At 37.7% G+C, this 16456-nt stretch overlaps 1 protein-coding gene across 1 annotated transcript in view; it reads left to right on the top strand.

Annotated features, from left to right (window-relative positions):
• Window positions 1-16456, top strand: part of TJP1 (tight junction protein 1) — a 520689-nt gene that overhangs the window by 465968 nt on the left and 38265 nt on the right. The window contains exon 10 of the mRNA XM_042783575.1: window positions 15633-15772. Coding sequence (XP_042639509.1) covers window positions 15633-15772 — 140 coding nt within the window. The remainder of the gene's footprint in view (window positions 1-15632; window positions 15773-16456) is intronic.

Below are 16456 nucleotides of genomic sequence, written 5' to 3'. Positions count from 1 at the left end.
ACAGACAAGTTTGTTTTGCTGTTGGAGACCTCTCGTATCACCCCCACCTGGGTCCCTGTGGCTGACTGTTCCTCTGTCTGGCTTCCTGTCTTTTAATCCCCTTTCTCCTGCTCTTCTGGCTGCTTTGGGCGTCCCTGAGTTGTCCCTGGGGCTCTTACCCAGTAGTTATTGAGCAGTGACTTGCTCAGCTTCCATATGCTTGATATTTTTTCCTTGATCTTCCTATTACTAATTTCTAATTTTATGGCATTGTGGTCTGAGAAGATGCTTGGTAGTGTTTCAGTGCCTTTGAATTTATTGAAGCTTGTTTTATGTCCTAATGTATGGTCTGTTCTGGAGATGGAACCATGTGCACTAAAGAAGACTGTGAATTGTGCTTCTGTTAGGTGAAATGCTTTGTATATGTCTATGAGGTCGAGTTGATCAATTGTATTGTTGAGTTCTTCTGTATCTGTGTTGAGTTTTTTTCTGTTTAGCCTGTCCCTCTTTGAAAGTGGTGTGTTAAAGTGTCCTACTACTGTTGTAGGATTGTGTATTGTCCCTTTTAATTCGGTTAATAGTTGGTTCACATATTTTGGACACTTTCATTGGGTGTATAAATATTTATTATCATAACATCATCTTTGTCAGTTGACCCTTTCAGCATCATATAATATCCTTCTTTGTCTCTTTCGATGCTTTTCACCTTAATGTCTATTTTATCAGAAATTAGTATTGCCACTCCTGCTCTTTTTTGTTTACCATAGGCTTGGCATGTTTTTTCCATCCCTTAACTCTTAATTTGTTTTTATCTTTGTGTCTAAAGTGGGGTCTCTTGTAGGCAGCTCTCGATGGGTCTTCTTTTCTTACTCAGTCTGACACTCTCTTTCTCTTGATGGATGCATTTAGTCCATTCACATTGAGTGTAATTATTGTTAGGTATGAATTGATTGCTGTCATTCTATTGTGTTTTTATGTCATGTTGTTGGTGTTTCCTAGGTCCAAATGCTGCTCTGTGCTGAGTTCATTTTGTTGCCTAATTCTTCCTCTCTTTTCTTCTTTATTGTTGGTGTTATGTTTATTAAACCCATATGTTTTCCTTCCTTTTGGATTTGCTTAGAGGGGATTGTTAATTTTCTCTGTTGTTACCTTGGAGTGCATTCTTGTCTCTACATTTTTAGAATGGTACGGTCTGTGAAGACATTGTCCTGTTTTATTCTCTATTTGGTAGTTTGTACCTAGAAGTTTTATTCCTTCTAACAGGTTAATTGCTATTGTCGTGTGCTGATTGACTTCCTTGGTTTTTAGTGTACAGTGTTTTATGATCTTATTTTGAGTTTCTATTTCTGATTTGGTTTTAGTGTTGATTCCACTTCTCCTGATTTTGTTGATCTCTAAAAGAAGCTTTTTTTGTGGGTTCTCTGTTGGAAGGATTTCCTTAATCATTTCCTGTAGAGTTGGTCTGGTTTTCACAAAGTCCCTAAATATCTTTGTTTGGGAATGCTTTGATTTTGACCTCATATTTAATGGATAATTTGGATGCATACAGGATTCTTGGTTGGAAATTTATGTCCTTCGGTGTTTTGTGTATGCCGTCCTATTGCCTTCTTGCCTGCATGGTTTCTGCTAAGTAATCGGAACTCAGCCTAACTGTTTGATTAGGTAAATAATATTTCTTTTGTCCTGGGCAGCTCTTAAAATAATGTCTTTGTCTTTGGTTTTGGAGAGTTTGATTTTAATATGTCTCAGTGTTTTTCTCTTGGGATTTGTCTTGTGTGGTGTTCTATGAGCTTATTGGACAAATATCTTTTCTTCCTTCATGATGTGGGTGAAGTTTTCTGTTAGTAGGTCTTCCAAAATTTTCTCAGTAGTTTTTTTTTTTTTTTTTGCCTCTTCCAATGAGTCTTATGTGGTTTCTTTTCATGTCATCCCATATAATTCTTAGGTTGTCTTCATTTCTCTTAAATCTTTGTTCTGGTTTTTCTTCATAAGTTTGGTATTCATGTATTTGTCTTCTAGTTGGGATATGCGATCTTCAGCCAGTTCTGTCCTATTCTTTTGTGCTTCTACTGTATTGTGTAATTGTTTAATATTGGTATTCATCTTCTGGATTTCTAACTGCTGTTTTTGTATGAGTTCTGATTGTGCATTAATCTTGTTATTTTGTTCTTGAATGATTTTCTTGAGTTTTTCTGGGGAACTGTCTGTGTTCTCCTTGCTTCTGTCTGGGGTTTCCTTAGGCCTTTTTTTTTTTTAAATGCTGTTTTTGAAATACAATTTATGTACCTCTAAATACATAAAATTAAAGTGACATGTGTCAGTGCTTTTTTTTTTTTTTGCAGTGTTTCCTCCCCTCCCCCCACCCCTGTGTAACCAACAAAGAAAGTTTCCTTCCACATATAAACCTTTCCTTGACTTTTTACAAAAATGAACTGTACTATATCTGCCCTTCTGTGATTGACTTATTTCTCTTAGCATAATGTCCTCCACATTCATCCATGTTATGCAGTGTTTTGCACATTTTGCATTACTCACTTTTTGTTTTGTTTTTTTGTGATTTGGTTGAAAATGTATAGCAAATTCTCTTTCCTTCAACAGTTCACATACACTTTGTCTCATGACATTGACTGTGGTATACCCCAATAGAACAATTCCCCTCCCACTTTGTCCCAATAGTTACCTCTTCCCTGTGTCCCTCCCTCCATGCACTCCTGTCCCCTGAGCTGTCTCCCTGTTCATGAACAGCCCTTCTTTCTCCCATGATTGATCTCTCCAGGGAGTGTATCTACCTCAGCTACATGTTCAGCTCATATGCCTGTCTTTTGTTTGGCTGGAAGCCACAGATGTGGGTTCAGTTCCAGACCTGAAGGGTAACTAGGGACCAAAGTCTCAGTGGTTCCACCAGGCTCTGTCAGACCAGCAAACCTGGTCCCCCCTCTTCCTTTTATTGTTCCTCAAAATGATTTTGAGTTTTGTTCCACATTGTTCTCCCTCTGCATCTAGGATCTCCTACATAGATCCCCCTCCGAGTAATTAACTGTGGTAGCCAGGCACCATCTAGTTCTTCCAGTCTCATAGTCATATAGGCTTCAGATCGCATGGTATACCAGTAGCTTGGACTAATTGGTTCCATGAATCTTTGGTTATCTTCATTCTTGTTTCCTCTGGACAAGGAGAAACCCATCATTGCATCTAGATGGCTGCATATGCAAGCTTTTAAGATCTAAGATGCTACTTGCCATAGTAAGAGGTGGGACAATGTTTTGTGTAGTATGTTATGCCAGTTCAGCTTGATGTCCCCTGTGACTATGGTCCTGAGCGCCCTGGTTGAACTACTCAGTTACTCTGGGTAGCTTGTCCCTTGTCAGCTCTACTATATACCTGTGAATTCTTACACTTATAGCACCATTGTCTGCCAACCCTATACATGGTCTTGGGTACACCCCGCTTCATAGACATACCTAATAGTTCAGCCTGTCCACCCATCTATCCACCCATAGATCAACGTTTGCCATCACTGAAAACACAGTATTGTTTGTATGTGCAGAAGGGTTCCTCTTTGTTGTCTGTACCTCCCATGTATGTCTTCTTCTTCCTCAGTAGCACCATGTTGATCACTCACATTTGGTACATTGTCCTTCTCTTCACCCAAATCAGTACTTATCTCTACCTATAACAGTGTTCCCTCCCCTCCACTCCCACTTGTGATAACCAACAAAGAAAATTTCTTTCCATATATAAACCATTCCTTGACTTTTACAATAACAGACTAATGCAATATCTGTCCTATATTTGACAATTTCACTCAGCATAATGTCCTCCAAGTTCGTCCATGCTATACAGTGTCTTGCAGATTCTATTTTATTCTTTATGGTTGCATGTTATTCCATTGTGTGTGTATATCATATTTGGTTATCCATTCCTCAGTTGGTGGACACCTAGGTTGTTTCCATCTTTCGGCTCTTGTAAATAGTGCTGTGATAAACATGAGTGTGCATTATGCCTGTTCTTATCGTGGCTCTCACTTCTTTAGGATATATACCTAGTAATGGAATGGCTGGATCAAATGGTATTTCTAGTTCCAAAATATTGAGGAATCACTGTAGTGCTTTCCACAGTGGTTGTACCATGTGTGATAGTTGAAGATGTGTCAACTTGGCTAGACTTCACTTGTGAGTGGTGGTTCCCATGATGGATCACATGACTGCGTCCTAAGCGGCCGGTCAGTCTAGGGGGAGTTTCCCCAGGGGTGTGCCTACCTGTAACACTATCCCAGGAACAAACTGGAAAAACGGCATTCCAGATATATGCTTCCTGGAGCAAGCAGCTCGCTGCGCGCCCCAGAGGAGCCTTTTGGATTCTTTCTTTGTTGGGAACAGTGACCCTGCGTGTCAGTTTTGATTCTCCCGGCTCTGCTGCGCTTGCGGGAACCAGACGACTCCGGCCCCCATCTCTCTCCAGAGACGAACTTTGTGACTTGAACTCCTCTGCCGTGCGTGTGAAAGCCAGACGGCCCTGGGCCCCATCCCCCTCCAGAGACGAACTTTTCAGCTTGAACTGGCCGGCTTCTACACGCTTGTGAGCCATTTATCTAAGATAAATTTCTCTCTCTCTCTCTTTCTCTCTCTATAAATAAATATATATATATATATATATACTTTGCTGGTTTTTGTGTTTCTCTAGAGAACCCAATCCAACACACCATGTTACAGTCCTACCAGCAGTGTATGAGAGTCTCAATCTCGCCACATCCTCGCCAGCATTTGTTATTTTGTGTGTCGTTGAACCTTGCTACTAGTGCTGGAGCACAATGGTATCTCGTTGTTTTGATTTGCATCTCTTTAATGACTAATGATTTGAACATTTCTTCATATGTTTTTGGCCACCTGAATATCCTCCCTGGTGAAATGTCTATTCATGTCTTCTGCCCATTTTTAAATTGAATTATTTGTGTTTTTGTTATTGAGGTGTTGGAGTTTTCTATAAATTCTAGAGATAAGTCCCTTGTCAGATATGTCATTGCCAAATATTTTTTCCCAATCTGTAGGTTCCTTTTGACTCTTTTGAAGAAGTCTTTGGAAGCACATAAAAATTTAATTTTTAGAAGGTCCCATTCATCTATATTCTCCTCTGCCATTTGTACATTTTGGGTTATGCTTGATAGTTTCTTTATGCCACATATTAAGGTCCCTAAATTTGCCCCTACTTTTCCCTTGAGGAACTTTATAGTTTTAGGTTTCACATGTAAGTCTTTGATCCATCTGGAGTTAGTTTTTGTGTATGATGTGAGGTACAGATCTTGTTTCATTTTTCTTCAAATGGGTGTCTAGTTTTGCTAGCACCATTTATTAAACAAACAGTCTCTTCCCCATTTAATATATTTTGGTCCTTTGTCAAAGATCAGCTGACCATAGGTCGATGGATCTATTTCTGGGTTCTCAATTCCATTCCAGTTATCTGTGTGTTTGTCATTGTACCAATACCAGGCAGTTTTGACTACTGTGGCTATATAGTAGGTATTGAGATACAGCAGTGTGAGACCTCCTACTTTGTTCTTCTTCAGTAGTGCTTTGCTTATCTGAGGTCTCTTTCCTTTCCATATAAAGTTAGTGATTAGTTTTTCCATATCCTTAAAGAATGTTGATGGGATCTGGATTGGTATTGCATTGAATGTAGAGATTGCTTTGGGTAGAACTGACATTTTCACAACGTTCAATCTTCTATCCATAAGCATGGTATGTTCTTCCATTTATGTAGATCTCTTATGGATCCTTGAAGTCATTTTTTATTGTTTTCTTTGTACAGGTCTTTTGTGTCCCTGGTAATTTATTCCTAAGTATTTTATTTTTTTGATAGCTATTGTAAATGGTATTGATTCCCTTATTTCTTTTTCAGCAGTCTCTTTGCTGGTGTAGAGGAATCCAACTGGATTTTGGATATTGATCTTGTATCCTGCCACGATGCTAAATCTCTCAATTAGTTCCAGTAGAATTTTGACTGAGTCTCTTGGGTTTTCTAGGTATAGGATCATATCATCAGCAAATAGGGATAGGTTGACTTCTTCCTTACTAATTTGGATGCCTTTGATTTCTCTTTCTTGCCTTATTGCCCTGGCTAGGACTTCTAGTATAATGTTGAGTAGAAGTGGTGACAGAGGGCATCCTTGTCTGATGCCTGTTCACAAGAGGAATGGTTGCAGTTTCTCTCCATTGAGAATAACATTGGTTGATCGTTTTGCATAGATGCCCTTTATTATGTTGAGGAATGTCCCTTTTATTCCAATTTTGCTGAGAGCTTTGATCAGGAATGGGTATTGGATTTTATCAAATGCCTTCTCTGCATCAATTGATATGATCATGTGGTTCTTCTTTGTTTTATTAACATGGTGGATGACGTTGATTGTTTTTCTAATGTTGAACCATCCCTGCATACCTGATATGAACCCCACTTGGTCATGATGAATGATTTTTTTTGATATGTTGTTGCAGTCTATAGGCTAGGATTTTGTTGAAGATTTTTGCATCTATATTCATGAGGGATATTGGTCTGTAGTTTTCCTTCTGAGTGATGTCTTTGCCTGGTTTTGGGATCAAGGTTATGCTTGCTTTATAAAATGAGTTATGGAGGATTCCATCCTTTTCTGTGTTTCGGAATAGTTTGAGTAGGATTGGTGTCAGTTCTTCTCTGAATGTTTTATAGGATTCTCCGGTGAAAGCATCTGGGGCAGGACTTCTTTTAGTTGGTAATTTTTTGGTGACTTTTTCAATTTTTTCTTTTGTGATGGACCTGTTCAACTTTTTTACATCAGTCTGTGTTAGTTAAGTGGTGTGTTTCTAGAAATTTGTCCATTTTTTCCAGATTTTCAAATTTGTTGGTGTATAGTTCTTCATAGGATCCTGATATTATCCTTTTTATTTCAGTTAGTTCTGTTGTGATGTCACTCATTTTGTTTCTTATTCATATTGTTTGTATGCTCACCCTCTTCCTTTGTTCAGTTTGCCAGTGGTTTGTCAATTTTATTAATTTTTTCAAAAAACCAGCTTCTGGTCTTGTTGATATTTTTTCTATTGCCCTTCTATTTTCTCTTGCATTGATTTCTGCTTGAATCTTTATTATTTCCTTTCTTTTGGTGACTGTAGGCTTTTCTTGCTGTTCTTTTTCTAATTGTTGGAGATGTTGCTTTGAACATCTGTAGATTTGGCTCTTTCTTTTTGGATGTATGCATTTATTGCTATAAATTAGCCTCTGATCACTCCTTTTGCTGTGTCCCCAAAATTTTGGTATATTGTGTTTTCATTCTCATTTCATTCAATTAATTTTTGAATTTCCTTTTTTTCCCCTCTCCTACCCGGTGTTTCTCATGGAGGGTGTTGTTCAGTTTCCATGTGTTTATTTACTCTTTTTCCCTTGATCTTCCTAGTGTTGATTTCTAATTTGATAGCAACATGATCTGAGAAGATGCTCTGCGGTATTCAGTGTTTTTAAATTTATGAAGGCTTGCTTTATGGCCTAACACATGATCTATCATGGGAAATGTTCCATGTGTGTTGGAAAAGAATGTATATTGTGCCGTTGTTGGGTGAAGTGCTCTGTAGCTGGCTATAACATCAAGTCGGTGGATTGTATTGTTTAGCTCTTCTGCATCTTTGTCGAATTTCTTTCCAGTTCTATCTTTCATTGAAAGTGGTCTATTAAAGTCTCCCACTATGACTGTGGAGTCATCTATTTGCCTTTTCAATTCTGTTAAAGTCTTATTTATGTATTTTGGGGCTCTTTCATTGGGTCCATAGATATATATTATGGTTATATCTTTTTTTTCAATTGATCCTTTAATCATTATATAATGTCCTTCCTAGTCTTGTATGATGGTTTTTGTCTTAAAGTCAATTTGATCTGAAATTAATATTGGCACTCCTGCTCTTTTATGGTTGTCATTTGCTTGATACATCTTTTTCCAACCTTTGATTTTTAGTCTATTTTTGTCTTTGTCTCTAAGGTGTGTCTCTTATAGACAGCATATTGATGGGTTTTGTTTTCTTATCCAATCTGAAACTCTCCATCTCTTGAGTGGTGCATTTAATCCATTAACAGCATAATTATCAACAAGTATGAATTGGTTGCTGTCATTTTGTTGTGTGTTTTTTCATGGTGTCCCTTGTTTCTTTGTTCCATATTATTTTCTGTGCTGAGCTCATTATGTTTACGAATCATGCTATCATTTCCTTTGTTGTTTTCGTTTTAGTATTTACTGAATATTTGTGCTTGTCTTCTTTTTTATTGTGATGTGAAGGTTTTTCATTTTTCTTTGATGTTACCCTGTGATTTTTAATTTTCTCCCTGAATTTAGAGCAGTCCATTTTATCCTGCAACTCTTCTGATTTCTCCTTTGTTTCTACCACTTCATCTTGCTTCTTTGTGTGGACTGTGAATGGTCTCTTGTCTCTGAGACATCGTGGTGGTGTTGTATTTAGATCTCTGGTAACTGTTTGTGAAGAGCAGCCAAGGGTAAGTCAGGTTCTTCTTGGTTTGGTTTATAGTTGGCCCACTGGTGGAGAAGGAATTCGTGGCTCTCAATGAGTGAAGCTGCAGAAGGTTTGGCTGTAGTTGTGTCGTATGTGGTCTCTTGCTGTCTCCACTCAGTTAGACAAAAATAACAATTGAATTACCATCAAAAAAGTAAAAGCAAAGGGACAGAACACACACCAGCCACCAGAGCAGTCCTCCCTGCAGTCCCAATTTTTTGGTTAATTCTTAGGTCCTACTACGACTCAGCTATATCCAAGCTCTCTGTGGTGTCAAGATTGCTGCCAGACCGCAGCTCCATATGTTTCCTTTTTTGGTGTTTTCATGCAAATTCTTCTGCTAGTTGGAGTTTAGTCCAGATCTGTATCCTTCCCTTCAAGGCTCAGTGGTCCAGAATTATCTTCTGTATCTGTGTTAATTGGTTTCCTTTTTGTTGAAGAGGGTCTGTGCAGTCTTTCTGCCTATTCCACCATCTTACTGGAACTGCAGATTCTGCTGGTTTCCTTATGCTCTTGTAAAGCTCTCTAAACGTATCTTGTAATTTCCTTCTCAGATAATTCTGTTGCCTCTTTTTCCTCCATGTTTAATGAGACCTTTGTGGTTTTGCTTCTAATGCCTCATCCTGGTTTTTTTGTTAGATTTGAGGTTGGCTGTTGTTTCGTAGACATTTTGATGTTGTCCTTACCTGTTGTTGGTTATGTATTGATTTGTTTTGTCTTGGTTTTCTGATTTAATATTTTGAAAAGGTGGAGCTGGTGTTTTGTTTTTTTTAGTTATTAATTCACGTATGCTGGGTTGGTCTGCAGTTTTCTTTTAGATGATGGAATCACTGTAAGAAATGTGGATATGGGTTTCTGTTTGTCTTAAAGAGGGTTTAGAATTCAAACCGGAAGGTATTATGGTAGCTTAATATGGTTTCTTTTATTGGATGTTTGAGGTTATTGTTGGAGAAGGTGGGAGCAGAAGAGAGGGAGAAGGAAAGCTCCCTGTTGCTAGGGGCAGTTTCTAGGGCTTTCAGCAGGCTCCTAATGATGACGTTGTAGTGTTAATTCATAGGCCCGCAGCTCAAGTTCAGCAAAGACTCCCGTTGTTAGGGGGTCACCACTTTCCACCAGGCTTAAACACACAGAAAAACATCGCTCCCGAGGGTCCTTGGTGCCAAAAAGCCAACCCAAGAAAACTGCCTTGCTCCATGATCCACCATGTGAGTTTCTCTCTGGGCCTGCCCATTCGTGTTGCCGACCCACACTACGATCCACGGTGGGAGTTCCTCCCAGGGCCTGCACACTTGTGTCGGCGGCCCACACAGTGATCTGCCGAGGAAGTCCCTCTCTGGGCCTAGCCACCCACTGCACCAAAGATCCACTCAGTTTCAGCAGCACTAGAGGCAGGGCATTGCCCGCTTGCACTCAGTGGTCCCAATATTGCTGTCAAAATGTCAAGTGCAGGCCCCTCAGCCAAAAAGCTGCCCCAAGCCTGTTCATTGATACACTGTGCTGTCACCTTCTCTGTTCTGCCATCTTGCAGCACCAGTGGACTCTCTGCTCGGGCTTCAGTAGCACTGGATGTGCCCACTTGCACCTAGCCGACCCAAGTTACTGATAAAATCAGGTGCTGAAGGTAGATCCTGAGGTTGATCACTGGTATGCTTGTGTGGTCACTGGTATGCTGGTGGTGTGTCTTCTTCCTTAACCCCGGGAAGTCTTGGATGGCCTTTTTTGCTTGCCAATCAGTGCTCTCCCAGGGAAGTCTCAGATGGCCTTTCTTTCCTGCCTGTCATCAATCCACAGGGTAGATCTCCTGTTCTTGTTATTTTTTTCCCCTGTCTCTTTCTCCTTTCTAATCCTACTCCCCTGAGTTTGGTGCACTCTGACTCAGTGAGCTGTTCAGAGCACCAGAATCCCTAATTCAAACTGTTGTACCTAGTTTTCAGGCACTAAGATGCTAGAGAGAATTAGCCTAGTGATTACTGGCGAGACTCCATTGTGAAAATCCATTTTGGTCTTTTCTTCCTTTCTTGTCTTTTTAATGACCTTTTGCTTCTTCCTTCATGGATGACGTTCTTGATGTCACCCCACGGTTCCTCTAGTTTTCAGTCATTGGTGTTCAGTGCATCAAATCTGTTTTTTACATGGTCTCTATATTCAGAAGGGGTATAATTATAATCAAGGTCATATTTTGGCTCTTGTGTTCTTGCTTTAATTGTTTTCAGCTTCAACTTAAACTTGCTTATGAGCAGTTGATATTCTTTTCCACAGTCAGCTCCTGGTCTTGGTTTGGCTAGAGAGATTGAGCTTCTCCATTGCATCTTGTCATAATGTAGTCAGTGTGATTCCAGTAGTACATCTGGTGAAGTCCAGGTGTATAGCTGGCATTTTTGTTGTTGAAAAAAGGTATTTGTTATGATTAAGTTATTTGTCTTGCAAAATTCTATCATGTGCTCTCCAGCATCATTTCTATGACCAAGGCCTTATTTTCCAACTACTGGTGTTTCTTCTTTGTTTCCAACTTTTACATTCCAATTACCAGTGATAATTAACACATTTGGATTGCATGTTCAGTTAATTTCAGACTTCAGAAGTTGGTAAAAATCTTCAGTTTCCTCACATTTGGCTTTGGTGGTTGGTGTATAAATTTGAATAAAAGTAGTAGTAATTGTTTTTCCTTGTAGATGTGTGGATATTATCCTATCACTGACAGCATTGTATTTCAGGATAGATCTTGATACATTCTTTGTGGTGATGAATGCTACATCATTCTTCATTTTATCATTCCCAGTTTAGTAGATCATATGATCATCTGATTCAGAATGGCCAAAACCAGTCCATTTCAGCTCATTCATGCTGAAGATATCAATCTTTATGCATTCCATTTCATTTTCGACACCTTCCAATTTTCATAGATTCATACTTTGTACATTCCATGTTCTGATTATTAATGCATGTTTGCAGATGTTTCTTCTCATCTTGAGACATGCCACATCGGCAAATGGTGGTCCCCAAAGCTTTACTCTGTGTATATCACTAAGGTCAACTCTACTCTGAGGAGGCAGCTCTTCTCCAATTGTATTTTGAGTGCCTTCCAACCTTAGGAGCTTCTTCTGACACTGTATTGCACAGTGTTTCTGGACTATTCATAAAGTTGACCAGTAGTGTATCAGACAGTGTTTCTCTGCTATTCATAAGGTTTTTTCTGGCCAATTCTTTGAGAAGTGGATGGCCTCTTCCTTCTTCTGAGTGTCTTAGTTGGGAAGCTGCATTGAAACCTGTGCACCATGTGCAACCCTGCTGGCGTTTGAAACACCAGTGGCACAGCCTCCAGCCTCACAGCAACATGCAAGCCACCACAGTACGACAAACTGACAGACAAGTTCATTTCCCATAGCTGTTTGAAACCTCTCTACCTGGCTTTCCCTCCTTTCTGCCTTGGAGTGGAGTCTGTTTACTTAGAATATTTGCTTATGTTTTATTGACTGTGCAAAAGCATTTGACTGTGTGGATCATAACAAATTATGGATAACATTGAGAAGAATGGGAATTCCAGAACACTTGACTGTACTCATGAGGAACGTATGCATAGATCAGGAGGCTATCATTCCAACAGGATGAGAGGAAACTACATGGTTTAAAATCAAGAAGGTAGTGTGTCAGGGTTTTATCCTTTCTCCGTACTTACTCAATTTGTATGCTGAGCAAACAATTTGAGAAGCTGGATTATATGAAGAAGATGGCATCAGGGTTGGAGGAAGACACATTAATACCCTGAAATACTCAGATGACACAACTTTGCTTGCTGAAAGTGAGGATGACTTGAAGCACTTACTGATGAAGATTGAAGACTACAGTCTGCAGTATGTTTTACACCTCAATATAAAGAAAATAAAAGTTCTCATAACTGGTCCAATAAGCAGCTTCACGATGGATGGAGAAAAGATTGAAGTTGTCAGGGACTTCATATTACTTGGTTCTACAGTCAGCACCAGTGGAAGCAGCAGTCAAGACATCAGATGATGTATTACATTGGGTAAATCTGCTGCAGAGACCTCTTTCAAGTGATGAAGAGCAAAGATATCTCCTTGAAGAATAAGGTGCACCTAACCCAAGTCATGGTATTTTCAGTCACGTCTTATGCATGTGAGAGCTGGACAGTGAATAAGGAAGACCAAAGAAGAGTTGTTGCTTTTGAATGTGGTGTTGGGGAAGAATGCTAAGAGTACCATGGATTGCTAAAAGAACTAACAAATCTGTGTGGAGGAAGTGCAGCCAGAATGCTTCTTGGAAGCAAGAATGGCCAGACTTTGTCACACCTCTTTGATCATGTTGTCAGAAGGGGTCATTGGAGAAGGATATCATGCTTGGTAAAGTGGAGGGTCAGTGAAAAAGGGAAAGGGCCTCAACGAGATGGATTGATACAGTGGCAGTGCAGTGATGAACTCAGGTATAGCAAAGATTGTGAGGCTGACACAGGACCAGGCAGTGTTTTGTTCTGCTGTGTATAGGGTCATTATGCATTAGAGACGACTCAATGGCACCTGACAACAACATTTTTAATTGACATTTTCCTGACTATTAGTGGAGCTGAGGATCTTTTCATTTGGTTATTGGCCATTTGGCGTTTTTTTCTCAATAAATTGCCTGGTTCGATTCCATTTTTCATTTTTCTGTTGAGTTGTTTCATCAATTTGTGGTAGTTCTTTTGGCAAGTAAGCTGCAAATAAAAGTCTGGGATTATTTTCCTATGCAATTAAAATATTTTTATCTAATCAAATGTTTCTTTATTGCTTCTGAATTTCTATCTTGCCTGTAAAGGTCACTCTAATCTAAAATTATATAAATTTTCTCTAGGAGTCTCATAATTTTTAATACTATCATTATTAGTATTTTTTTATTTTCATTTCCATCTAATTATTGATAAGGAGAAAAATCTATTGGGTATTTAATGTAATCATATTTTTCTTAATTCAGATAGATATTTTTAGTAGTCTTTTATAAGCATTAATATTTTTTCAAAAATTTATTTCTCACCTCATGATTGCATTGCCTTACATAGTTAAAATGGTAAATAATAGTAATAGTGTTGGTAGATATCACTGTGTTGTTACTGATTACAAAGTAAATGCATTCAGCATTTCATTACTTAATTTGTTTGATTTTGCTTTCTGGAAAATAGTCTAAAAATTTATGAGTGGCTACTTTATTTGTGGTTTATAGTAAGAATGGCTGCTGAACTTTTCTCAAATGCATGTTTGACTCTTAGTGACATTTTTCCTGTAATGTTTGGCTGTAATAATGAATTGTTAGTAGGTTTCTTAATGTTGAACCAGCCTTGCATTCTTGAAGTAACCTTATTGTGGTCATGATATATTAATCTTCTAATACACAGCTATACAGGCATACCTCAGAGATAGATACTACAATTCTGTTCCAGACCACTGCAATAAAGCGAGTGAGTCACATGAATTTTTTGGTTTCCCGGTGCATATAAAAGTTACATTTACACTATTCTATGGTCCATTATTGTGCAAAAGCATTATGAAAAAGTTTGAAATATTGTGGGAATTAACTATGAACTGAGCACATGCTGTTGGGAAAGTAATGGTACCAGTAGACTTGTTTGACACGTAGTTGCCACAAAGCTTGGATTTATTTTTTTTTTTTTTTAAGAGTAAGAAGCAATATCTGCAACGTACAATAAAGTGAAACGTAGTAAAATGAGAGACACCTGTGTTTTCTTACCTAGTATTTAGAATTGTATATTTGGAATTTTTTGTAATAAAACTTTTTGAAATTGAATCAGTTTTCTGTATTCTATGGTGTAAAATAATCGAAGAAACTATTTTGTTTCTCAGAGGTTGGGAGAACTCAGTTCTAAAACCATCTATTCATGATATCTTTAAAATGGTAGGTCTTGAATTATCTTTCTTATTTCAGATATTTCTTATTGGCCTCTTTTTTTTTTTTTTTTTTTAATGCATATTACCTTGGCTCAGTTTTTATGATTTACGTTTTACTGGGAAAACTACTGGTGGACATATAGTGGTTGGTTGTTGCTATTAAAACGTTTATTGGAATGAATGTCCTAATGGTCTTCTTGGACACATACGTAAGTGTTTCTTAAGTTAAATCTAGAAGTGGAAATACTGGTATTGCATATATACATGTTTTTGTTTTGATTAGTAAGTCCCGTTTTGCCTTCAAATAGTTACACTGATTACATTCATTTTTACCACCATTTTATAAGTATCAGTTACCCTTTTCCTCCCCTGCCGTTGACATCACCTAAGAATTCTTATGAATGATAAAATGATACTTAGTATGTCCCCAGGTACTAGGAGGTTGAATGTATTTTCATATATTTTTATATCCTTTTTGGTCAGTTGCCTGTTCTGGTATTTAACCGTTTTTCTCCTGACTTGTCTTTCTAAAATTGGTTTACAGTTCTTCACGTATTCTAATACCAAACTGTATGTTCTTAGGTTAATATATATTCTTGATATATTGAACTGTTACTTATATGTTAGGCTGAACCATAGGAAATCGTTTATATTGCTCTTTAAGAAACAAACCATTTCATTTGGTCCAAACTAATACATATATTTTCTCCAATTATTTGCATGTCTTTTAACTTTGTTATTATATAATTGCATATGTGATATATTGTGGTCTTTGTACACTGGATCTTACTTTAAAAGACCTTTCCTATCAATTATAATAGACTTCTTTAAAAAATACTTTATGTATCAGCCTTTATTCCGTTTGAAATCCATTTGTTGTCTTTGATATGTATAGGATTTAAATATGCAGACAGTTGTCCTCGTACCGTTTTTTAAATAGTGTGTCCTATTCTGATGAGTTTGAAATACCACTTCCCTAATGAACTTAATGAACTACCATGGATCTCTTTCTCCATATCAGGTTTTGGTACATTGATCTAGTTGTTTCTGTGCTAATACCACTCTAGTTTTAATTACTAGGTGTTTATAATGTTCTGCCATCTGGTAGAGCAAGTTCTTTGTTTGTTTGTTTTTTTTTTCAGAAAACAATTGACTATTCTTGTACCATTATCTTACAAAGGATTTTTCAGATCATCCTTAATGCTCTTAATTACTTTTTTATTTTAATAACATTTAGTCTTCGGAGCAGAGACGAAGAGAGAATTCCTAAGCCTGGAGCTATCTCCACTCCTGTAAAGCATGCAGATGATCACATATCTAAAACAGTGGAAGAAGTTATAGTTGAGAGAAGTGAGAAACAAGCACCCACTCTTCCAGGTAAGCATGGCAAAATAATAAGTTCAAAATCATTTGCTGTCAGACTAGTTAAAGTAATTGACAGGATTTACAGGTAATGTTATTTCCCATGTGAAGTTTTCTGTATTTGACTTCCAGTATTTTCCTTGTATGTGGAAGATTGGTATAGGCTTTCGTGAATGTTTGTTCCTATTTTCAAGATAGAAATGTTATTCATGATTAATAGCTGCTCACATTAAGTAAGGTGGTTCTCCAACACTGCTCATTGAAGAAATATGTCAGATTGGCTTAAGAAATTTAAAAACAAAAGTTAATTTACCTATTTAAAGTTTTTCCATGAAAAGTAAACATTGCTGGGCTGTATAAGAGAACCAGACAAAAAAACCTGAAATATTCCAAGATCCTGTTGCCTAGAAGGCCTGGAGATTTTGTTTTCATTGTTTTTCAGTTTCTTCTCTCAAATCTTCTCTTACTTGTTTAGTGGCAAGAGTGTGGATATTTTAAAATATATTTTACCACCCTGAAGAAAGAAGGCTACTTTGACAGTCTTAACGGAGACATGCAGGGTATTCTCTTTTCATATATTATGAAGACTTTAGAATTACCTGTGAACTGTACTCTAATAAATATGTATATGTTCCTTACCAGCTTCACTTAGATTTTCTGTTGATGAATCTTATGTACATTTTATAGTCCTTTTATTGT

This window comes from Orycteropus afer, unplaced genomic scaffold, assembly GCF_000298275.1.
Source record: "Orycteropus afer afer isolate SDZICR_OR568_19922 unplaced genomic scaffold, OryAfe1.0 scaffold00019, whole genome shotgun sequence".
Lineage (NCBI taxonomy): Eukaryota > Metazoa > Chordata > Mammalia > Tubulidentata > Orycteropodidae > Orycteropus > Orycteropus afer.
The sequence above is the reverse complement of the archived record's forward strand: the minus strand, read 5'-3'. Positions and strand labels throughout refer to the sequence as shown.